At 30.8% G+C, this 26350-nt stretch overlaps 2 protein-coding genes across 7 annotated transcripts in view; one reads left to right on the forward strand and one right to left on the reverse strand.

The window, feature by feature from the left end:
- LOC148176520 (pyrokinin-1 receptor-like) overlaps positions 1 to 26350 on the reverse strand; it is a 172210-nt gene that overhangs the window by 144141 nt on the left and 1719 nt on the right. The window contains exon 1 of one of the 3 annotated variants that reach the window (XM_088033641.1): positions 7697 to 7748. The exons of 1 other annotated variant lie outside the window; for it this stretch is intronic. The gene's annotated coding sequence lies outside the window, so the exon portion shown is untranslated. Of the gene's footprint in view, positions 1 to 7696; positions 7749 to 26350 lie in introns of those variants that run through there. One more of the 3 variants, XM_088033642.1, reaches the window with a different exon arrangement.
- LOC148176522 (pyrokinin-1 receptor-like) overlaps positions 1 to 26350 on the forward strand; it is a 146398-nt gene that overhangs the window by 103598 nt on the left and 16450 nt on the right. For all 4 annotated transcript variants that reach the window (XM_088033648.1, XM_088033647.1, XM_088033650.1 and 1 more), the window contains 2 exons: positions 7884 to 8283; positions 18622 to 19029. In XM_088033648.1, the coding sequence (XP_087889774.1) occupies positions 7911 to 8283; positions 18622 to 19029 (781 nt within the window). In that variant the 5' untranslated portion in view covers positions 7884 to 7910. The remainder of the gene's footprint in view (positions 1 to 7883; positions 8284 to 18621; positions 19030 to 26350) is intronic.

The following is a 26350-nucleotide window of genomic DNA, read 5'->3' on the forward strand; positions in this document are numbered from 1 at the left end:
GTCCTCTGTCCACGTCAAAGATTGTTTCACCAAAATTGCGGTTTCGTCTCTTTACTTTAACGCTCGTAATGAGAATGTAAGGTCGGAACATTGAGCTAAATTGTCCGAACGAGAGAAATAACGGTCATTTCGTTAATTCCAAAACAAACAATTTACTTGTAAAACGGTCGTGGCGAAATTGTAATTTGAAGCGACCTGATAGCCGTGCGGAAATAACAAAAATAAAACAAAATATTCTTGCTCATTTCTGAGTATTTAAAAATCGTTTACTCCGGACCTGGCAACATTAACTGCTTTCTACGAATCTCCTTTATATCGCTTTGATCCAATTTATCAGACGTGAATGGCCTGAATGAAAATATGTTTCAGAAGCAAAATAAAATATTGTTCAGACACTATTTGAATTCTAAAGCCGTTTTCACAAGCAATAGTTTGACGGAGTTCACAGGTTGCTATGACAACATTTGACGTGGATACGTAGCGGAATCCATAAAATATGTATTTTGATGTTTATGGTTGAGATATAACAGGGCCAATTTGGCAAAGCGAAAGAAACTGAAGCAGCAGTGCAGTTTGCAGATTTAATTTAATTTCATGTTAACTGAAAATAAATTTCCATCTCCTGTTTCGCGTAACACTAAATTTCGTCAAGAACTTGATCTTCTTGCGTCCTTATTACATTTCATTAATTAGAAACCTTCGTTAAGTAGAACGACAATTTGCCTCATTGTCTTTATTCGATTAATTAAATAATTGGACGAGTGTTGTGGTTGTCGGCAGCAGTCCTCTTTTCGCTTCGTTTTTTTCTGATACTACTTTCGGATATTTAAAATGATGGCTTTTACGTTTCAAGCGGACTTTACAATTAGGGAAATAAATTATAGAATTCTCCATATAAGCCAAATCTATTCATTGTCCAATTTTAAATCGTTAATTAGTAAGGTGTTTTAATTTTTACTAAAACTCAAACTTAAACTTAAAACTTGTAACTTGCTTGTGGAGCCATCTATTGATTAAATAGACATGTATCCATTACAGGTATCTAACTTATCCCTTTCAAATCCTCCCGATTTCTAAAATTGCTCTTTCGTAAATTGAATTCTCTGCAGGAAAAAAGACGTATAGATCAATATCTGAAATCCTGAAAAAAATTTTAAATTTGACCAGCAGTTTAGAGAGAAGACACTATTCTGGTTCAAATCTAACTATTATTAGACATTCAATACCTTTAAGTTATATAAGCATCAATCGAAAAGGCAGCTTGAGATCTATCAATTGGCCTAATCTCAGATCAGTATGTCAAATAGTTTACGAGTGGCGGTCAAAAAACTAAAAATTTAAAGATTTTTGTGGTTGACTCGTTTTTTCCAATAAAATCAACTATTGAATTTTGGATATTTAAGAGCGCATTTAACACAACAAAAAATGAAAAAAAAAACGATAGTAAACATGCCAATTTTCTAACTGTTTTAGTTTTGTAGATAACACATTTCAGATCTAAAAATTACTATCCAAAGTTTGAATTGCTTCTAATTAAATTATTTGTTGATGAACTTAAAAAAATTCAAACAGTTTTGGATTCTGTATGAAATTCTGCGTAAAATGACAAAAACAGCATTTAGCTATCTGTCGTAGTTCTGAAGATATGAAATACTAATTCGCTGCTTTAAAACTTTTGCCCTCTGGCGGCAACTCAAAATTTCAATAGCTTCCAATCTGATTATTCGTTGACGTAGGGGAGAGGGGGGCATAGTGGGGAATTTAACAATCAATTAGCCACGCATCATAAAATAATAGAAATTAACAATTTTTTTTACTAAATATCATAGACTAGTGTATTGCGGATGATTTTTGTTGTACTTTTTTTATTACAATAAAAAACTTACGACATGTGAGCATTATTTTGAAAAATGGGATTTTCCCCGCTTTGCCCCGCACGTAGGGGTAAAGTGGGGTACTCTATGGGGAAATCAAATTTTTGGATAACTGTGTACCTACTTAGAAAAAGTAACATTTTAAAATTATTTAGACATCAATGTATATTGCACATATATGAGCAGGTTTAGCCACTACATTTCTATGACTAGATTTGAAAAAAACTTGCTCCCTAACTTCGCGAATTTTTTAACGAAAACACTGAATTTCATATTTTGTTTTATAAAACATATAGGTTTTCACACTTTGTTTTATAAAACACACATGGTTAACTGTCAACTGACAACCAATCAAAACACGCTATTCGACTTTTTTCACGGCGTTTGATTTGAGCAGCAGGAGTGTTATGCCCCGGTACCCCACTATGCCCCCCTCTCCCCTACATACTAAATTCAAACAGTTTTGGATTATGCGTGAAATGATGCGTAAAGTGAGGCAAACCTGAGTGTCGTAGTTCCGGAGAAAGCAAACACTAAATATTTCGAGATTTCAAAATTTTGCTTGCTGGTAAGACCTCGAAACTTTAAGACCTTTTAATTTAATTTTTAATTTTTAACCTTTAATTTTATTATTTGTTGATAAACATAAAACATTCAAACTGTTTTGGAATCTGTATAAAATTCTGCGTAAAATAACAAAAACAGCATTTTGCTGTTTGTCGTAGTTCCGAAGATATCGAACACTGAAATAAATTTATATTTTGAAACCCTGAAAACTTCAATGGCTTCCAATAAAACTACAAATTTGAAAACGTAGATAAAAAATTCAAACAGTTTTGAATTCTGCATAAAACTGCATCTTACTATCTGTCGTAGTTTCGAAAAAATCGAACACTAAATATTCCGGGGCTTCAAAATTTTTACCTGCTGGCAAAAACTCTAAATTTTAAAGGCAAATCGCAACTTTCTATCTGTCGTAGTTCCGGAGATATTGAATACTGAATATTTTGGATTTTCAAAATGTTTGCCCTCTAGCCACAACTCAAAACTTTAAGAGTTTCAATTTGATAATTCGATAACTTGTTAACGTACATAAAAAAATTAAAAACAAATTAAAATTCTGCGTAAAATGACACAAACCGCATCTTATAGTTTATCATAGCCATAGCCATGGTTTCGGTGAAAGCATCGATATTTTCAGGGTTTCTAAATTTTAGCCCTATGGCGACAATCCGAAATATTAGTTAAGCATATAAGTCAGTTATATGTTGACGGACCGAATTTTTGAGTACTGGTTTAGATTCAGCGTAAAATTCTGCTTAAATTGAGCACAAATATCATAAGTTGGGTTTACAAATAAACTTGCTATTGATCGAAATAAGTTTTCAAGAGTTTTTTTTGGTGCCATATTCAAAAAAATTTTTAACAGCAGAAACGATGATTTTTGTCTTTGACATTTCTTAACATTTCAGTTTTATATCATTTTGAATCATGTATATTTTCATATTATAGATGTTGAATTTTAGGAATTCCAAGTTCGTTGTTTATCTGTTTTTCTTACTTTTATTTCTAAATTAATTTCTAATATTTTTTTTTAAATTCTATCAAAACTCGATAATTTTAACAAGAGAAAAATTGTGTTTAATTTTCACAGCAATTAATTTCTAATAAAAAATGTTTAAAATGTTATCAAAACCCAACAATTTTAAAAAGAGAAAATTGTGTTTAATTTTCACAGCTCTTGAATTCCGAAGACGAGATGTGGCTATTAATTATTTCTGTTGACCGAAACCAATATTTCACTCAGTTTAGCCATAAATAAATCAAATATAAATGCAAGTCGTACGTCGTCTATAATTCTATCATCTGCGACATAAACCGTCATTGGTTAGAAATTGCAATTAGAAAAGTCTTCCAACACGTAGTACATTAATATTTTTTCAATTTCTGTTCCTTTTTTGTACATGTTTACCGTCGGTGGGAATTTGTAATTGGTGCATTTGTTTATATCAGCGTTTCTCAAACTTTCAGCGTTTCTCAAACTTTCAGCGTTTCTATTCCAGTTTTAGCTCCATGAAAATTTCGAAGGCGTAATAAAATGTAAAAAAAGTTGTTTATTATCACCGATAATTTCAGCGTCGCGACAATGAAATATGTGATTTTAAGCGTTTTTTGAGAGTTTGTGGAACCAATCGCTAATTTATCCTATTTTAATAAAAATCTGTCGACAATATCTCAGTTGTCATTTTAGATGTTACGCAAATTGTGTTTTGAATTTGAAAAAAAAACTTGTGTTTTATCAAGTTGGTTCCTAAACTCATAACGTCAAAGATGAATTGAGTTAAAACATCCATTTTCGAAAATTAGTTATTGTTATTATTTATACGTCTATTGACTGTTTGAAATTTGTGCGAGTTAATAATAATTTCAACTTTACTAACAAACTAACCAAATTGTAAAAATATTAATAAATATCGAGATAATTTTCGAAATCAGTTGAAATCAGAACAAACAACAATTTACATACATGTTGTCTCAGAACGCACTTTAGAAGTTAGTCAATCGCTAATTGGTCATCTCAAAGTTCTTGTAACTTGACTATAATATTATGTACAACTTTTGATTAGTTCGCAAATTAAATTGAATATCAAAGTTATAAACAAATTGTGGAAATTTTTATTTTTATAGAGTCAAGCCAAAATTTCCAATTTTACATTAAAGACTGTTCAAATAATGTTTTTTTCACGTTGACACACGTTAATACAATTTGTTTACGACCAAAATTATATACATAGTCAATAAAACAAATTTTAAACCAATCCTGAGCTCCGCAATTTTATATTGAAGGCTATTTTGAATGTTTTCAAGTTATGACAGTCAAATGTAGAAAAATTTGTTTATAAACTGTATTAAATATCAAAATTATAGAATTAAAATCAAATTTTTTTGAACCAAACACAACCATCCAAACATAAATAAAAAGCTACAATTTTGAAAGTGTTCAAGTTAGAGCAATAAAAGTTTGGAAAACAAATATTTTTAAGTAATTCGCTCAGGAATTGTGTTGAATTTTAACACAATAGAGTGAAAGACACATTTTAGAAAGTTTTATTTTTAGAGCAATACCAAAACGTCCAAATTTTACATTAATAACTACAGTATGTCCCCGGATTGAGTTCACAAGAGGGAAAAAAACGTTATTTTTCATTTTACAGAAAAATGACAAAGGAATAATATTTTTTGCTTAATTTAAAATAAATAAATCTTTAATTAAAACTTTAGTATTATCAAGCTGTGTTATGGAAATCGAAAAAAACAAAAAATCACGAAGAACTTTTTTATTTTGAGTTAGCAAAAAATGTCAAAGGAATGAAATTTGTTCCTTAACTCAAACCAATTTCTACTATTTGATTGAACCCATTACCTGTTTTAACACATAATTCAATTCTAACCCATATTTTTTTCGACTGTTTCGAATTTTCTCAATTATTGTTAAGGATGCAATTGCATTTTTTTCCAATTTTTTAATACTTAGACATTATTAGGAAAATTTTTCTTTAATCTTTAACGCACTATTTGATTTTGTGAATCCAAAACCTGCTATTATTTGAATACGATTACAAAATTTAATAAATAAAAATAATGAAAAAATTAATTTTAGGAGTACAAACTAATAATTTTGAAATTTTAATTGCAGATTTATCTGTTTTGAAATAAGCAAAAAATGTTATTCCTTTGTCATTTTTTTGTAAAATGAAAAATAAACTTTTTTCCCTCTTGTGAACTCAATCCGGGGACATACTGTATAATTTTGAAGGACACAAATTCTAAAATATTTTATTTTTAGAGCCAAACTAAGACTTCAAATTTTGCATTAATGTTTCTTTCTTTCTTGTATCTTTAGATGTCAAAATCATAAAACCAAGAACACAAATTAAAAAAAAATTGTTTTTGGAGTCCACCTACAACATCAAATTCTAAGACTATAGTTTTGGATAATTTCAATTTGAAACAATCAAATTGATTTGATTTGATTAAAATGTGTGTTAAATATCATAATTATAGAGCCAAAAACACAATAAAATATTTAAGAGCCAAGTTAAAACTTATTGAAGACTATACAGGGTCTTGCAACACTTGTGTCCACCCCAAAAATCGTCTATTATTTTAAAGATAAAATTTTGAAAATTTGCATACGCTCACGGTTGACAAAGCTCTAGAAGCTGACGTAAAAATTTGTTTTTATCACTGATAGTTTTGGCGTCGCGACGCCTTAAAAATGTAATTTTTAGTTAATTGTGTGAGTTTGTGATTCAACCCCTAATTTAATTTTTTTTTCAATATAAATGTGTTAAAAATATTTCAGTTGCCATTTAATATTCAATGCAAATTATCTTCAAAATTTGAGAAAAAAATTCTGTTTTATCAAGTTAGTTTCCAATTTCATTACGTCAAAAATGAGAACTACGTTTAGACCCATCTGTCAACATGTTGTGTCATCTATCCTTTGGTTCGCTTTAGATTGTAACAAAACTCTTACTTGGTGAAATTGCGGCTTTGTCGATGTTAATTAACGATTTCTGGTGTCCATAAAGTGCAACATGCCCGTGTTAATCAAAATTAAACTTTATAAGAGCGAATGAAGTGACTTGTAAAATTTTGGTGTAAACGTAGTTTGCCACTGCGCTGTCATAATTTTGAAAACCAACTTGATAAAACAGCGTTTTTTTCGCAAATTTTAAACACAATTTGCATTAGATTTAAAATAAAAATTCAGATATTTGTATCACAGTTATGTTGAAAAAAAAATTGAATTCGCGAATATTTCCGCAAAAGCCCAAAAATCGCTGAAAATTATACTTCTTAGGCGTCGCGACGCCAACTAAACCGTGATGAAAAACAAATTTTTGCGTCAACTTTTAGAGCTTTGTCAACTATGAACGTTTTATGCAAATTTCTAAAATTTTATCTTTAATTTAGATTTTAGGGGTGGACACAAGTGTTGCCGGACCCTGTAGTTTGAGATGTTTTCAAGTTAAAACAATCAAATTTTCGAATTTTTTTGCGATAAATATCAAAATTATAGAGCCGAAGACACAAATTAAAAAAAATTTTATGTATGGAACTATTCCAAAAGATTTTCGTTTTTTGAAATTTTCTTTAAATTTTTCTCAAATATTTTGGCAAAAACTAACTTCTTCGGCGACTTCTATAGTACATTGCAAAACTGATTCAATTTAATTTTTCAGTGACGTAATGTAAAGTTTAATGTTTTTACAAGTTGTTAAGCAAAACTAAAAAAAAATCACAAATGAACACAAGGTACTAAAAAAAATTCTAGAAATATCTCTGAGTCCTGACCTGTTGGAGCAAAACGGGCTTCGGATTTAAAATCAAAGAACAATTTTTCTTTAGAAATGAGTTTCCACTGCTCCAGTACAAATTTAGCCCAAAATTTGTTGTCTAACATAAACTATTTTTTTTAAAACCAAAATTAATTTTTTTTTGAAAAAGTTTTCTTATTTATAGATCTTTATAGCGTTGAAATTAGAGCAAAATAGTATTTTCAACTTGCTAATAAACATATTACATTGCAAAATTATTGAAAAAATGCCAAAGATTAAATTAATTTTTTCACCAAGAAGCCAAACCCACAGTTTGAAAAGCGCTGGCTTCCGTTTATTTTGAACCGGCAAACCAACCTTAGTATTATTATTATCGTTGTGTATTATCATCAGAGAGATACGAGAACAACAATTAAAAAAATAACGACTAATCCGAGCGACTAAAAGTCCCGATTCTACCTAAAATGGAAACATTACCTTCTAAACACGGTAATCCACTTGCACCAAACCACAAACTGCTTTTTACCTATTCTATTTATAACTCTAATACCTTGATTAGCCTGTGTTTAATTACACTTAATTGCAAGTTTTTGTCTTCCAATTATCTCTTTAATAATTCTTCAGTCATTCAGTGCCCGTGTCTAATTCTCCCGATCTGTTCCAGAAAAGTGAAAATGTGAAAATCGTCGAGATGTCACTCTGGAACGACACCAACGTGACAAACCAGCCGTTGGACGGAAACATCTCCATCAGCGATGCGATTTTGTACCCTCTGAGTCTCGTCATCCCCATCACCGTCGTCTATGGGGTTATTTTTATCACTGGGGTTGTGGGAAATGTCAGCACTTGCATCGTCATTTCGTGCAACAAATCAATGCATACGGCGACGAATTATTATTTGTTTAGTTTGGCCATTTCGGATATGTTGTTGCTGATTTCCGGTCTTCCACCGGAAATGTATAGGATTTGGTCGCCGACGACGTACGTTTTTGGGGAGGCGTTCTGCATTTTGCAAGGGTTCGCGGCGGAGACGTCGGCGAATGCAACGGTGCTGACGATTACAGGTAATTTTTTTATTTGATTTTAGAAACTAGTTACGGTATTGGGGCATAGTTCAAAAAATTTAAAAAATAGATTGCCTTTTTTTCTTATAACCGACTCGTCATAGTGTTCTTAAAAATGGCAAACTGTCAAGCTCATTGAGAATTCTGCGAAATTTAGATTGTAAAACTGTTCAAATTCTCTAAAAAATATGAAAAAATTTGTAATTATTTTTGAATTTTGATCGACTTTTCACTATATCTAATCGACAATAACTATTCATGGAAAAAAAAGATTTTTTTCTTTTTAAATATGTATGTTAATACTGAATCTTCCAAATTTGATCATATGGAATTTTTTAAGTTTTAATAGCCCTTGTATAAATTTAAACTTTAATACCTTTTTCGAATTTGCCGCTTTAATAGGTCCAATAGAGTACTCAATTTCGTCGTTTATAGGTATCTACAGGGTGATTTTTTAAAAACGGTAGGCGTTGTAGAATTTTTATTTATGAACCGATTTTAAAAATTTAAAAAACCAATTAAATGGTTTTTAATTTAGTATAAACTGATTATTTTAGAATTTTTCTAAATATCTTAGTATCTTTTTGCGATATTCAACTTTCTTATTTTAAATGGGCACCTATATTTTTTTTTCATCATTTGGAAAATACTAATTTTCTTGATTCAGAAATGTGTAGTATGTTCTACTTTTACAAAAAAATTATCAAAAATTAAAAAATTTTGGCAATAAAAGTTAATAAAATCTAGGTGCATGCTGTCAAATAAAACAATACCATTATTGTAATGTCAAAAAACAGCAAATAACAAAAAGGATTGGAAATCTTTTTTGAAATTATTGATAACAAAAGACAATAATAATTACAAATCACAAAAAACATCTACCTAATTTAATTAAAATACTGTTAAAACGCCACCCCGATTTTTTCATTGCCACAATTGACACCATGCACTTAGATTTTATTAACTTTTATTGCCTATTTTTTTCAATTTTAATATTTTTTTTTAAAATACTTTTTTGGCCTCATGAATTGTAAACGTCAAAATAACATTCAATTGACATCTTCGGAAACACTAGATTTACAAGCGCCCTGGACGTTTACACACGCCGTGCGGTAAAAATTGCCCAAATCGTCTGCTCTTCAGGTGCGTTTATAAATTAAAATCACTTTACCATAATGAAGATTGATCACCAAAGTGGAATCTACCTAAAGCATTATCTCAAATAAGGCAATATTTCTATTTTTAAAGTCATATTAAAACGTTTTTTATACAGCGCCATCTCGTGTACTTTTTGTGCACCAACTATAAAATTGACAGAATTGACAGATGATGAAATTTATAAATGTCAGATGTGACAGTTCTCATGAATTTTGAAAAACCTAATTATTTAAATTAAAAATTTTCGGCCAAAAAGTTTAGTACAACTCTTGTGCGTTAACCATTTTACAGTGCGAAATCAGTTTGTAGCACGACTGCGTAGCCGGAGTAAAATGTAAAATTGTAAAATTGTAAATGTAAAATGTAAGTTACCACACGCGACTGTAAATAACTATTGCTTAATTTAAAATAAATAAATCTTTCATTAAAACTTTAATATTATCAAGCTGTGTTCTTAAAATCGAAAAAAAACAAAAAATAACGAAGAACTTTTTTATTTTTAATTTTGCAAAAAATGTCAAAAGAATGAAATTTGTTCCTTAACTTAAACCAATTTTCACTATTTGATTGAACCATTCTCTGTTGTAGCACATAGTTCAATTCTAACTCGTAATTCTTTAAGTCTGTTTTGAATTTTCTCAATTATTGTTAAGGATGCAATTGCATTTCTTTTCCAATTTTTTAACACTTACACATTATTGGGTATTTTTTTCTTTAATCTTTAACGCACTATTTGATATTGTAAATCCTCAGCCTGCTATTATTTAAATACGATTACAAAATATAATAAATAAAAATAATGAAAAAATTAATTTTGAGAGTACAAACTCCTAATTTTAAAATTTTAATTGCAGATTTATCTGTTTTGAAATAAGCAAAAAATGTTATTCCTTTGTCATTTTTTTGTAAAATGGAAAATAAACTTTTTTTCCCTCTTGTGAACTCAATCCGGGGACATACTGTAGATCTCTCAAATTTGGAAATACAAATTTTGAAATTTCCAATCCAAAATTGTAACATTAGATTCTTATCACAAAGAGCGGGAAAAACAATGGACAAATCTTTGTATTTGTCGTAGTTCTAGAGATATGATGCACTAAATATTTTGGAACTTCAAAATTTTTGTTCTCTGGCGACAATACAGGTCATCAATCCGCAACTACAATCTAAATGCTTAATTAATGTGAACAATTTATCTGTTGAACTTGATTGTGAAATTTCAAGTATTTATTTCCCTAAACTTGCACTAATTTTAATAACACTATATCGATCACCGTCAGGAAATTTTACCAGTTTTGTCCAAATCTTAACTGACGTTTTTAATAATATTGATTATAAGAATAACTATGTATTAATAGGAGGTGATTTCAATCTTCATTTCAATATTAAAAACAATAATGTCAATCAAATTCTCGATTTATTTCATAGTTATGGCTTGAATTCTCTGGTTGAATTTCCAACTCGCAAAACAGCTTATCTAGATAATGTCTTCACGAACATTGATTACGGATCTTGTATAGTTAGTCCATTTAATTTATACACATCAGATCACATAGGAATTCAGATTAAAGTTAAAAATCTTAATTCAATTACTATTGACATCAGCATACAGCCGTAAAATTGTTAGACCGATCACTGAACTAGGAAAACATATATTCTTTAATCTTTTGAATAACATTGTTTGGGATTTTATCGAGTTAGATAATAGTGTAAACGTAAAATGTGATTATTTCCTTAAAATTGTTATTGCAAATTTTGATATTGCGTTTTCTAAAAAAATAATATCTTGTAACAATGAAACCAAACGGAAAATTCAATGGTTTAACAGTAATGTGTATAAAATGAAGGAAACATTAGAACTTATATATGGCGCATATAAACTGTACGGAACAGTGCAACTAAAATACCTCTACAAGAAGTTTAAAATCAAATATAATAAATTTATTAAAAAAGAAAAGCAAAAAGCACATTCCATATATTTAAACGCTAATAACAATAATACTAGAGCACTATGATCGTTCGTTGATAAAAACAGAACTAAAATCAAAATTAAAAACATCCATCCATTGTCTCCAAACGATTTTAACAACTTTTTTTCAAATGTGGCACAAAATATTTCTAAATCACTGCCAATAGGTCTTTCTGATCCGCTTAGTCTAATGTTCAATGTGTCTGCCACCATTTCCAATAATTATTTTAATTTCGCAAAAGTCTGTTCAGTAGTTGTAAGAGATGTTGTTATGAATCTGAAAAAATCTAGTAGCCGTGACCCATATGGTCTCACAAGTGATGTTTTTAAGTCTGCCATTAACATTCTACTATCTCCAATCACCAAACTTTTCAACCTTGCAGTTTCTGAATGTATCTTCCTCAATTGCTTTAAACTTGCTAAAGTGACTCCTGTTTTTAAAAAAGTTGACTCCAATAACCTCAATAATCATAGACCTATTTCACTATTACCAGTTATGGCAAAAAATTTGAAAAACTTTTATATCACCAAATTTTAGACTATCTAGTAAAGCATCATATATTATCTGACAAACAATTTGGTTTTCGGAAAAATCTATAAACCGTTGACACTATTAATACGTTAATTAATAAAATTATGCTTCCTATGAAAACAAATCAATATACACCACAGCTTTTCTTGATTTATCGAAAGCTTTTGACTGCATATCTCACGATATTTTAATCAGAAAACTCTACTTCTATAACTTTCATCCTAATAGCATAAAACTATTGGCCTCTTACTTATCCAATCGATTTCAATCTGTTTCATTAGATGGCAAACATTCAACACTTGCTCACCTAACGTATGGTGTTCCTCAAGGGTCGATACTAGGATCACTATTGTTTTTAATCTATGTAAATGACCTACCAGAATTTATGTCAGATGTTGACATTACACTTTATGCTGATGACACTACCATTGGGATTAAAGGTACTTCTTCTAGATCTATAAAAAATTCTAAAGATAAATCTATTGTTAATATCAATAAGTGGTTCACTAGCAACAAATTATGTCTCAACGAAACAAAAACTGTCAACCTTCTTTTTACCCTGAAACATTCATTTGAGGATGGAGAATATGTTAAAAATGCTGAATATTTAGGTTTATTTATTGACTCTGACTTATCCTGGAACAAACAGGAAGAGTACTTGGCCAATAAATTAACCAAAAACATTTACTTACTAACAAACTTAGCTAACAGCCTATTAAGGGAAATGTTAAAGAGAAAATACAAGATCTTTGAGGTGATCAGTCATAGTAATCTTCGATTTAACAAATCTCGAACAGCCACGAACTACTTTTGCATAAAATTTCATCACATTTTACCAGCGGATCTAAAAGTTTTGCCAGTCAAGATCTTTCAAAGGAAAATAAAACATTTTTTAACGAACAACTACTTTTACTCAGTGGAGAAGTTTTTAAACTATGATATTAGGCGAGACCTGTCATTTTAACCTGTTTTATTATGTATACAGGGTGTATCAAAAATAGCGGATATGCTTTTCAGTACGTTGCTGAGAATTCTTTAGAGAACACGGGAAAAATAGTAAAAAAAATCTCTGCCTAATCTTTTTAATGTTATAGCAACTCAAAGGTAACCCATTCGAGAGGATGTAGCTTCTAGCATATGCAAGCATGACTGTGGTAACCAGTTGTAATACCGTTAATTAATGTTCTTGTTTCCATTTATCCCGACTGCATTCTATTCTAACTTAAATTTATCGAGTTTTTAATTTCTATTTTTGAATAAAAATCGACCAAATTACATTCGGCAACAGGGTGATTTGTACGTGCAAAAACAGAAAAGAAAATAGATGGTTGATATCAAAATTGACTTGATTTGACAGTTATAATCAAACTTGTCAAAATGTATGAAAACAATGAGTACGCTGATATGTACCTCATTTTGGGAGAATGTGAAGGTAATGCTGCGGTAGCACTAAGGGTCTATGCAGAGCGTTACCCTGCTAGGCGACACCCGTCAACTAATATTATCCGAAGATTAGTAGAGGTAGAGTGAGAGAAACATGGAGCCTTAACCCTCTAGGAATTAATGTCCATCGAGGGCGTCCGAGAACAACCCGAACACCGCAACTAGAAGAAGTCGTACATTTGGTGCATGAAAACCCAGCAATAAGTACCCGTAAAATTTCCACTCAACTGGATGTTAATCACACGTCGGTCAACAGAATTATTAGAGAAGAAAGGCTTCACCCTTACCATTTCACAAGGGTCCAAGCATTGCTCCCTCTAGATTTTGCAAGAAGGTCGAATTATTGTAATTGGCTCGTGGCACGAATTGCCCAACATCCAAGTTTTGCCGCAAATGTGTTATGGAGTGATGAGGCAACGTTCACAAGAACTGATTATTGCAATCAGCATAATTCTCATTTTTACTCCTTAGAACTTAGAAAATTCCCATTTAGCTAGGCAGGTGGATTATCAACATCGTTTTAGTGCAAATGTTTGGGCTGGGATTTTAGGTTACCATTTAATTGGACTTTTTATTATACCCAATCGTCTAAATGGGGAAATTTTTTTACATTTTCTACACAAGATAGAAATTTTTTTGGACAGTTGAAAGAGGTTGAACCAGGTGTGGTTCCAGTTAGATGGCGCTCCACCTCACAATGCGAGACCAACTTCCCAAATTGTTGAATGGGAGGAATGGACCCGTCATTATATTTATTATATTATATTTGGAGCCAAAAAAAAATTTGGTGTATAAAACACCAATTGATAATTCAAACGTTTTAATACAACGAATTCATGTAGCCGGAGCAGCAATTAATGCTAACATGTTAGCCAGGGTTCAAGAAATGTGTCAAAAAGAGCACAAGCATGTTTAGACGCTGAAGGCAGAAATTTTGAACACCGTTTTTAAAACCAATGTTATTATTTTTTCTTAAATACAATTTTTGGTTAATGATTACTTTTGGCTTGCCTTTATTTATGTTAAGAAAAATGTATTCTCAGCTTATTATTTCTTTGTAGACGAAAGGAAAGTGTAATTCCAAACCAACTTATGAAAAAGACATCACATTACGTTAGAAGTTCAGCAAGAATGAAAGAATTAATTAATTCGTCGTGGAGATGAAATTAGCGATTTTGACTTTTCAGTTCAATAAATTTTGGATTGAAGAAGTATAGAGCTAAAATTGGACCAATAGCACTTTAAACAAAAGAATTTGAAATTTGCAACACTCGAAAACTTTAATGGAGTTTCTTCACAACATTTTCGGTGAATTCGTTTTCTCCAAAGTGCATCACCTAACTAAATTCGCAAAATATTCAGCACTTTACACAAAAGGATATGAGAATAACCATCTATTATTGGAACGTCTTGTTCAAATAAGAATATTCTTTCATTAGTTAATAATTACTTTGATAATAATAATTGAAAAGTTGCCTATAACCTAAATGTAAGACGTCAATCAATTTTGATTGAATACCATAACTACACCAATTTACGTAAGCGTACTTGTAGTTTTTCTATCTTTCCTTCTAAGGCACTACGCTATGCAACGTTGCCAAATTAATTCTTTTAAAAGTTCGATTTTCTCGAAAAGTAGAAGCCAAAAAGTTTTTTTAACATTTTTTTTAAGACTTTATCAAGGTATTTCAACAATGTACTGCAGAGCATATCCGCCATTTTTGATACACCTGTATATTCTTAGATTTTTAACTTGTTTTATTTTATACTTGTCTTTTTGTAATTTTATACTATTGTAATGTCCTCGATTTTAATCTGTATAACCTAGACCTTTGGTTAAACCGTTCAGGTTTCTTTCCCAACAATAAACATTCTATTCTATTCTATTCTATTTTAATCCGAAACTTTAATTGTTTCTAATTCGGTTACTTACTGTTGACGTACCTAAAAAATTAGCACAGTTTTTGATTCTTTGTAAAATTCTGCGTTAAATGAGCACCAATAAATTAAATTTGCTTCTCAATTAAACGACATACTGACAGAAATAGATTTTTTGAAGGGCTTTCAGAGTATTTTTTTCAACAAACTTTTGACCAACAGTTTAGTGTTAGAATGTTCTGGGTCAAATCTAACTATTTATAGACGTTTGATACCTTATTATACGTCAATCAAAAGAGGGGCTCAAAATCTATCAATTCGCCAAATCTTAGATAGTTTACAAGTGGCGATTTTGTGTTTGACTCGTTTTTTTTCCAAAAAATCAACTATAAAATTTTGGATATCTGAACGCGCGTTTTAAACAAGAAAAACGCGAAAAAAACGATAGTAGACATGACATATATGCTTTAGTTTCAAAGATATGAAGCGTTACACATTTCAAAACTGAAAATTTCTATCCTAAGTTAGAATCGTTTCTCAAGGCTGGCGAGAACTCGTAGTTTTAATGACTTCTAATTCGATACTTTGTTGACAAACTTGAAATATTGAAATATTCTGTATGAAATTTTGCGTAAAATGATGGAAACAGCATCTTGCTATCTGTCGTAGTTCCGGAGATATAACACTTCCGAAATTAAAAAAAAAATCCATGAAAAAAAAATACATAGTACTTCTAAATTTGGGATATGTAAAAACGGATTCTTAGCAAAAAAATATGTTGATAATCGATTGCGCAAACTGCAACTTTCTATCTATCGTAGTTCCGAAGATATCAAATACAAAATACATATAAAATTTTTGCCCTCTGACGACAACTCAAAACTTCAATGGCTTTTAATTCGATCATTTTTTGACGTAAATAATAAATTAATACAGCTTTGAATTGTGTATAAAATAATGCGTAAAATAAAGCAATCTAAAAAGCAACTTTCACTCTGTCGTAGTACGGGGAGAAATCAAACTCTAAATATTCCGAAGCTTCAAAATTTTTGCCCTCCGGTGACATCCAAAAACTTCAGTCGCTTCAAATTCAGTTATTTGTTGACTTACAAAAAAAATAAAAAAATTGCGTAAGCTTACGTTTCACATAATCATGGTTTTGAAGAAAGCATAAATTTTTTCCAGCCTTCAAAATTATAGGCCTCTGGCGACATTCTAAAGTTTTAATTAAGCATAACTCAGTTATTTGTTGGCGTACCGGAATTGTGAGCACAGTTTTAGATTCTGCGTAAAATTTTGCGTTAAATGAGCACCAATAACTTAAAGCTTGCATCTTAAATAAACGAGATATTGACCGAATTAAGTTTCTAGATGGTCTTTTCGAAATCATTATACTTTTTTCGATACGAAAAGTTATACATGCATCTAAAGAACAGCTCGAAATCTATCAACTAGCCAAATCTCAAATCGATAAATCAAATAGTTTACGATTGGCAGTCAAAAAAACAAAAATTCAAAATTTTTCTTCGTTTGAATCCAATTTTTTCTTTACAAAAACTGACCAATTAATTTTAGATAGCAAAGACCGCATCTTTCTATCTGATTTCAGTCCTTTAATAAGTTTATTCTTAAAAAATAATTATATTTTACTTATAAAAAAAAGTTACAATGTCCAAATTTAAAAAAAAAATTGGAAAAATATAATTTTCCAAATTTAGGTAAAGAAAAGTTTTTTTAAATAATCGTCTTTCCTGTGTGAAAACGTCATGCTGTCTAAATCCTCTGAATCTCTCATAAAAAAAAACACGAATAAACTATCTAAATTATAAAACAACTCATAAAATTTGGTCCATAAATAATAGAAATAACCATATTTTAAATATTTTTTTTGCAATTTTCATCAATGTTTGACTCTTTTTACTAACAAAGTGTCAAAATATGTAAATATTATGTGATTTTTTCAAAAATGAACTCTAATGTTACAAATTTTGATTTGTAAAAATTTGCTTGCCTTATAAAGAAATGTATCCTTGCAAATTAATTATTTTCAATGTTAAACTTTTAAAATTCTTCGATAATTCTTCGAAAATTTTTTGATGGATAAAATCTAAACGAATTGAATGGAAATTTTGGAATATTAAACAAGTTCTTTGGTTAATATTTTACTAAAAATTCAAAATTCCGCCCAAATCATCCTAGTCTGAAAAACGGTTGAAATCTGCTTCTGCATTTTCGAAATTTGATCAATTTTTGTTTTCAGAAAAAAAAATTGTCAAACTTTCAAAATTCTATAAGAGTGCTACAAAAGTTTACAAAATTTGAAGAATTGGAGAAATGTTTACAAAGTTTTAGAATTCACAGGAATTGTACAAATCTGGTTATCGTTTTTCAAATTTTAATCATTTTTTTGTTAATATAAGTGAAGAAGTTTGTCTTTGAAAAAATAATCCATTTACTAAAACTGTCAAAATTTAAAAAAAAATCTATAAATTGAATATTTTTTACTTCAAATAAAAATTTTTAGAATTTATACAAATTTTAAACAAGTTTTCGTTGTTCTGAGCAGTTTGTTCTTGGAAAAATATTCCGTTCACTAATAATTCAACAAGAAATTTGAAAATTTGGAAAACTATTTTTACTTCAAACACAATTTTTTAGAATTTTTTAGATTTCAAAAATTAGTTTTCTTAGTCAAGCAATCGAAACTCTATAAGAGTTTTGCAAACATACTTCGTCTAAATTTTCCAAATTTTAAAATTTTTCAAACTCCCAGCTGTTTTAGAATTCTGAACAACTTTGTAAGTATTATTGCAATTCATTATTATGCCTGTTTTAAAATTCGTCATACACATAAATTGTAAAATTGTGCAAATTCCCCGAAAATTCTCCAAAAGTACTGTAAAAGAATTTCTCAAAATTTAGAATGAATACTCTTGGAGAGAAATTTTCAGAATTTAGATCACTTGTTTTATACTTCCAAAATGGTCAAAAGTCAAACTTTTAAACTTCTGTGAGAAGTTTTTGTTTAATCTGAAAGTTGTAGAGCGTCAGCCGGCTTAGTAGTGCAAATTAACACAGCGACAATATATAAACAAATTAGTTTGTTAATTGCAACTTACCCATCAGTAGCAGTCAACAAACTAACTTTGCTGCGATTATTTACACTACTACGCTGGCACCATAACTTTCAATCCGCAAGACATTAATCAGAACGAGTTCTAACCAGAAGTTGGTGGATCTCACATTTTTCGCAAACCTCGCATTTCCGTGGCCTTGGGTTTTCATTTGAGTCAAGGAAAAGCTAGATTGCGTCCTTAATTTTGCTAAAAGTTTTCTCTACTTTTTTTTTCCATTCCAGCCTTCACAGTAGAACGCTACGTCGCCATTTGCCACCCCTTCCTCGCCCACACAATGTCAAAACTATCAAGAGCCATCCGTTACATAATCGTCATATGGATCGTCGCTTTATGTCTCGCCGCCCCTCAAGCCATCCAATTTGGAGTAGAAATAGAATTGAAAGATGGAGTAGAATACAGCCGCTGCACCGTAGTTACAAATTTCTTCCAACACGCGTTTGAAATCTCCACATTCTTATTCTTTGTCGGTCCAATGACTCTAATCACAGTGTTGTACGTCTTGATTGCGATACAATTAAGAAAATCAAAAAATATGTTGACGAAGAAAGGGTCAACAAGGAGCAGTGTCAGCGTGGAGCACAGTCGTGGGAGAAATGCAGCGGCGCAAAACCGAGTGGTGAAGATGTTGGGTGAGTTCAAAGTCCCTATATTTTCAAAAAAAAAATGAGTTAAATTTGCATTACGAAAAAAATATATTTCCATAAAAATTTTTGAAATTTTTTTTATTTCTATTATACCACCAAATGTGTTATTAATAAAAGATTCACATAAAATTGAATTGTTACCATTGCAAAGCATGCTTAAAAAACTGGAAACAAGAAGGTCCGTCAAGTTTGAGCATCATACATCGCAAAAAAAAATTCAAACATATGCCATAATTTTGTGCTAATTCTGTGCCAATTTGTGCTGCAATTTTTAAATTCTGTGCTCTTTTCGTTTTCGAGTTATTCAAGAAACAAAAATGATGCTCAAACTTGACGCCTAGCATCATATGTCATCAAAATGAATCAAACTAGTCTTATAATTTTGTGCTAATTCTGTGCTAATTTGTGCTGCAATTTTTAAATTCTGTGCTCTTTTCGTTTTCGAGTTATTTCAAAAAACGTAAAAGAATAGCAGGCAACCCAAAATACAGATTTTAACGAATTTTCTTTGAAGAAGCGTCAAGTTTGAGCATCATGCATTACGAAAGAGCTTAAGTAATATACCATAATTTTGTGCTAATTCTATGCCGATTGATAGTGCAATTTCTAAATTCTGTGCTCTTTTCGTTTTTGAGATATTCTAATAAACAAATTTGACCAATCGTCAAGTTTGAGCATCATACATCGCAAAAGAGCTTAAGTGATATACCATAATTTTGTGCTAATTCTGTGCTGATTGATGGTGCTATTTCTAAATTCTGTGCTCTTCCGTTTTTGAGATATTTCAGTTGCGTCATGTTGGAGACAATGCATACTCCTCTAATATTTCAAATAATTGAAGTAGTTGGTAAATACCTGTTCTAGATATAAAGTCGGAAAACATTTTAATAAAAAATAACTTGTACTTTACAGATTTTATTGTTGAAAAATACAAAAATATTAATATGCATTCATAAAAACACAAACATTATAAAATATGTCTATAAACGATTCACGATCACGGTTGCTATGAACAAATGAATTTCTAATTAGAAAAAAAAGATTTTTACGACAGCCATTAATTTGTAGACACATCAGTATCTCGAACCTTTATTTGATTTAAACAAAATTATTTTGAGTAAACCACAACATACACATCCATGGTAGACAATTGTGAAATTTTATCAACTTTTTCTTTTAGATCATTGTAGGTTTCCCAAGAATTGTCAAATCTTCGACAATGAGAAATGAACTGTCCCAACGAATTCGGTACACCTGCGCCTTGATATTTGACAACGCCCCTTAAATACCTAGGAACGGCATCTAAATTCAAAATTTTTACTATTTCAGCTAGTGTTATTCGTTGTGGAAATTCACGATTGTTTACATATTTTGTAGTTTCAATGAAAACGATATCATTAAAAATTCTATTTATTGTAGATTTTTTTCCACAATTTTTACAAAACTTTTTAATTTGATTTAAATAGATTAAAATAGAGTCATTTAATGCTAAAATGCCTTGTTCATTTAACGTATTTACGTTGGTCGGGATTGTCGGAAATTTCGAATTTGTTTTTGATTTTGCTAATCCACCGTTTCTTAACAATGATATTTTTATAGGAGTGTCCATTGTTTGATCTTTGATTTCAATTGTTGACCACTCCGATTGAGGATTTAAATAAAAACTTTTTCTAATCTTTTTGATTTTTGTTCTTTTAGGTGTTTCCGTGATCCTGTTGTCGCATTTTCCTTTCCAGTTGTCTATTTCGTTCAACAGTTTTTGTTCTTCACTCAAACTTGACGCTTCTTCAAAGAAAATTCGTTATAATCTGTATTTTGGGTTGCCTACAATTTTTTGTACATTTTTTAAAATATCTCAAAAACGGAAAGAGCACAGAATTTAGAAATGGAACCATCAATCAGCACAGAATTAGCACAAATTTATGGTATATCACTTAAGCTCTTTCGCGATGTATGATGCTCAAACTTGACGATTGTTCAAATTTGTTTATTAGAATATCTCAAAAACGAAAAGAGCACAGAATTTAGAAATTGCACTATCAATCGGCACGAAATTAGCACGAAATTATGGTATATTACTTAAGCTCTTTCGTGATGCATGATGCTCAAACTTGACGCTTCTTCAAAGAAAATTCGTTAAAATCTGTATTTTGGGTTGCCTGCTATTTTTTTACGTTTTTTGAAATAACTCGAAAACGAAAAGAGCACAGAATTTAAAAATTGCAGCACAAATTGGCCCAGAATTAGCATACAATTATGGCATATGTTTGAATTTTTTTTGCGATGTATGATGCTCAAACTTGACGGACCTAACAAAAGAGTAAAAACACTTCTATTTTCCGTATTTTTAGTAGGAAATAGGTGTCCAATCCATAAAGATAATGCAAAATTTCATTCTACGTTTGTATTGTGCTTATTTTCCAATTAACGTGGCGATTTTGAAATAGATTATAGGGTACTTATTTCGGAAAGAAAATTTTTTAGACCATTAAAACATTTCTGTTCACAACGCAGGTTTTGTGATGTACTTAGCTAGTACCACATGTGAGTGGCCTTCCTTCTTCCATTTTCTTGTCCATAGATTTGATTTTCAACTCATATTAACAATAAGATGAACGAGTTATTCGCCTAAATGCAAGAAGATCATGTTGGTATTGGGGCTATTGTGGAGATACAAAAGCGATTGAAGACAAATTGGGGGAACATTATTTAAATTTAGTTCACGGAATACGTAAATTAACAGGTACAAAATTCCATATTCATATACAAAAACCAACTTTATATTCCCCCAATACGTATACTTCATACCAATTAATAGTGAGGTCCAAATGTCAAACTTGGCCCGAAATTTGGGACTATCCCAAAAAATTGTGTGGAGGAATGTACTTCATAGGGACATTTTTATACACCAAAAGTTGACGACCTTGTCTGACAGCACTTTGACAGAAACGTCATCATTTGTAAACATTGACAATTGGCTCCCGTATTTACGGAAATTTGAAGTTATTTCAAAATTGGAATGGCTATTGAATGGTTTTCAAAGAAGTGGATTCTTTTTCTAGTTGTTGACAATGAAATTATAAACTTTGCGTGGCCCGCAGTCGTATGATTGAAATATTTGTTAAGTTGTTAACTTATTAGAAGAACTGGTTAGAAGTGAAACACATGGAGAATTTAGCAAAGCTTTTAATGTTTACATAGTCAACTATAAAGTGTTCAATTCGTATTTAGGTAAATTCTAATTACCTCAACCATCGAGGATTTTGAATTGCTGAATTTGAATACGTCTATACCTCACATATCAAAGATTTCATGTTGTTTTAGTGTAGGAAATAAAATGTCGTCTTTTTTCAAATTATGACCAATTGTCATGGGATTCACTCTGAGGTGCGGTTGTCAGCACAAAATTTCCCATTGCAAAGAAGTTTAACAAAGTTGTGTCCCTTTAATGGTGCATTTTTAAGATTTGTAGCAATTAGACGGTTCCAAAAGTGTTTTCCTTTACAAAAGTGATCACTTTTTTTAATGATATCCTATGTGTACACCAAACAAACTTTGCAATAACCAAACTATCAAATAGAAAGAAATTGAATGTGGCCTGAAATACACCAAACATTAGGTCTACCTTTCTTGAATGGTGAAACTTACAGAACAGTGAAGTTTATGGTGGCCAGACAATATTCTTTTGTAACCATTGAACTCTCGTCTATAGTTTATGCTCTAAAATTTTAATCAAAATAATGACTCTCATGTGAAACCTTAAATGTCAACTTACACATTGGTACAGAGCAAATGAAGACCGAAATTGCTATTTTTAACGTTGGCGCAAGCATTTTCATCCGCTTACAATCCACTTTTTGAAAACCAGAAAATGTCAACAATTAAAACTTTGACTGCGTCATCCCCCTCTACTTCATTACTTTGCAAGTAATACCAACTTTTCCAAAATTTCCTAGCATAGTACAATACACTGCTCAATGTGTATATACTCTTTAACACTAAAATGGGGGCCACACTAACAATTGGTATGAAATATACTGCTTAACCAATGTCACAATGATTGTCGGTTTCGATTGGGGGCTATTCGGGTGTCAATAGATGGCGCCATTAAACTACAAAATGGCGGTTTTAACGGTGAACAACAATATCTATATATATAACAAGCAACAAAATTTGCATTTTTGTTTATTTAAAATGCATTATGATGCAGATAATTGTCTTAAAAAAACAAGCATTCTTCGGACATTTAAAACAAGGCTGTTGTGGACTTATGCCGGTTCAGATTAATTGTTCTTGACGATTTTATTCTGTAATTCGGCTCTGGTTTTAAAAGAAAGTTACATATTTATATAATAGTCACGGAAATGATACACCTGTAGCTACTGAATGTTTTCCAACAATGTTTTTGCAAGTAAAATCCATAAACTAACATCAACGAATCTGTGTTTGGTTTTTTTCAATTTTATATTTTTAGTGCCTGCGTTTTCTGCCAATTTTCAATATCTCATGAAACCAATTGTTACTACAAGACTTCTCCCAACATTTAACAGCGTCAGTGAGCCTGATTTATTTAGTTATGTTAACATCTCTTGCCATTTTACTCTTGAACAATGACACATTTGACCATTGAAATACTAAACAAAACGACAAATCACTTTAGTCATACGCAGGAAAGGGCCTAGACACAAAGTAAAAGTATTTCAAACTGTTAATTTGCAAAATTCAACAACGAAAACGGTTCAAAAAATCTTTTCAAAGACAGGCCGTTTTTGTTGTTCACCGTTTCGGCGTTTCAGACGAATGACGATAGATGTCGCACCCTTCGCCAATTTTTCCAATAGGGCTTCCATCTACCTTCTGTTTACTGGAGCACCCAGTAAACCAAATGTCCCAACCTTTTTTTTTTGTGTGGTCCCACATCAGTCATCCTTCACCGCCACCCCGCCCTGTGAGGGTGTCGGTGCAGGTGGCTTTTCTGGAGACCACAGCTTCTAAAATCAGTCCTGTATTAGCTGCCAACAAATAAACTCTAATCACACATTTGAAATTTTCTATAATTTCTGGTCCTTCGAGCAACTACTTAAAATACGTTTTACTTTCAAATCACCATACAGTCCGCAATTGCACCTAACACCTTCTATTTGGAGTTTTCTGAAATTAGTGGAAAGTCGTCGTACATAAAACGAAATAGTATTTACTTACGGCGGAGGAAACAAAAACACCATAACGATTCGTGTTGAGAAATCGCACATTCGAACCACTTTATTACAAACGATATTTGACAAGAATTGACAATTCATAAAGCAATGTGTCCATACAAACAACACAAAATTTCCATGTCATTTAGTGCGCATGTAGAGATAGACAGAAGATATCGTTGTCTTTCTTTTTGTTACTAATAGCCGTACCTTATAAAACAGAAACTTTGATGTAGTGACCTTAAGGCGAGTGCGAAGACATTTTTCTTATGGAGAGTCCCATGTAAAGTATCGTCTAAATATTTCGCTTATTTTTTAATGTATCAATTTCGTTCTTATTCTCAACTACTTGTATTCACATTTTCTTCTAAAACTAAGTATGAAACATTGGAAAAAACATTTAATTTAAAAGATAAATGACTTGAAAATTCGATAATTTAGGGGTAGTTTTACGAATAGAAGTTTATGTCCGATTTTTGTGAATTTTTAAACTTAGAATTAGTAAAGAACACTTTCAAAAACACTTTCCCGCTAAGTTTAAATCGATATCATTAAAATTGGTCTAGTTATGAGAGAGATAAACTAAAAAATTTTCACTCGAAGCTCTGAACTTTGCAGATAATTTACGACTAGGCTGATTTATAAGCGTACCCTCATTTGCGGTTTCTTGACCAGCTTTTGAAGTTGTAAATCAAGGAATTTCTTCTAAAATTTTTACCTGCCTATTTCGCACAGAGGATAATAAAATGGTTACAATTAGAAGAGGGTTATTAAAAGTGCTAATAAGTACAAGCACAACGAAGTTTCATAATGCTTGATGTATGAAATTATAGAAACAAGTATGTAGTATGAACATTCATTCAATTTATAGGCATGTTTTCAACTAAAGTCTTTCAATGACACACGAATTAATTTCCCAACTATTTCACGGTGTTGGACGTAAAATGTAGAAAATGAAATTTAATAAAATAGTAATTTATTATTATTTTTCGTAATACATATTTTATTATTTATGTTTATTTTTTTCTTATTCCACTAGAATTTAAAAGTTCATCAATGAATGAAAAATGTTGAACGAAACAAAATTTGTTTTGAATGGTAAGACTCTATGGAGCAACCTGACCGAATGCAATTTACCTGATGTTTGCAATATTGGATTAAGGTTTATCTAAGAAACTGACCGGGGTTTTACTAGGTGATGACAATTTCTTTCATTTTGCCGCCGGCTGGTTCAACTTTTACTCAAAAACGCACTAAATCTTGTTCCTTTGAGAAGAATATAAATTTTTGGGAGCCACACCTGACGGTCTTATTGAGGAAAACGGAATTATTGAAATGAAATGCCCGTATAAAGCTTTTCATTCAAATTTTAAAGATGCGGTGGAGAATAAAAAGGTTGACTTCTAGAAACTAGAAAAAAATGGAACATACATTATAAATTCAAATCATAATTGGTATTACCAAATCCAAGGGCAGTTAAGAATAACACGAAAAAAAAATGTGTCCAACTTGTTGGAAAGAAAAAATGGAACCAAAATAGATTAAGTTTTATTTTGATCACATGTTGCCGAAATTAATTGACTCTAGGAAACAAAGATCGATGCCAATTCGTGACAGGGTAAATATGTACATAATGTTTTAATATTTTTGTCATTGTGTTTGTATTACCTATGTATCAGTTGTCAAAATTACAATTTATTCCCAAACACCAAATTTTGACAAAAAATGTTGACGCGCGTTTCGATAGCAATGCTATCATCAGTTTAATCATCGCTCTGATGATGGTAGCATTTCTATCGAAACGCGCGTCAACATTTTTTGACAAAATTTGGTGTTTGGGAATAAATTGTAATTTTGATAATTTTTGACAACACCAAGAATTGATCCAATAAATTTTCTTTGAATGTATTAGTTAATTGTCAATATTGTAAATAAGTACCTATTATGTAAATACCACTTTTCTTATAAATACTTACTAACATGTACAAATACACATTATTATACTATGTATTTTGTATCTTCATACCAAATACGTATCTATTTGAAAACAAATAAAATTAAACATAAAACAGATTTTAGTTTTTTTTAGAAAATTTCTGTTTGGCATT

Source organism: Gnatocerus cornutus, chromosome 4, assembly GCF_029298725.1.
Source record: "Gnatocerus cornutus isolate USDA-ARS CGAHR chromosome 4, icGnaCorn1.1, whole genome shotgun sequence".
NCBI classification, from domain to species: Eukaryota; Metazoa; Arthropoda; class Insecta; order Coleoptera; family Tenebrionidae; genus Gnatocerus; species Gnatocerus cornutus.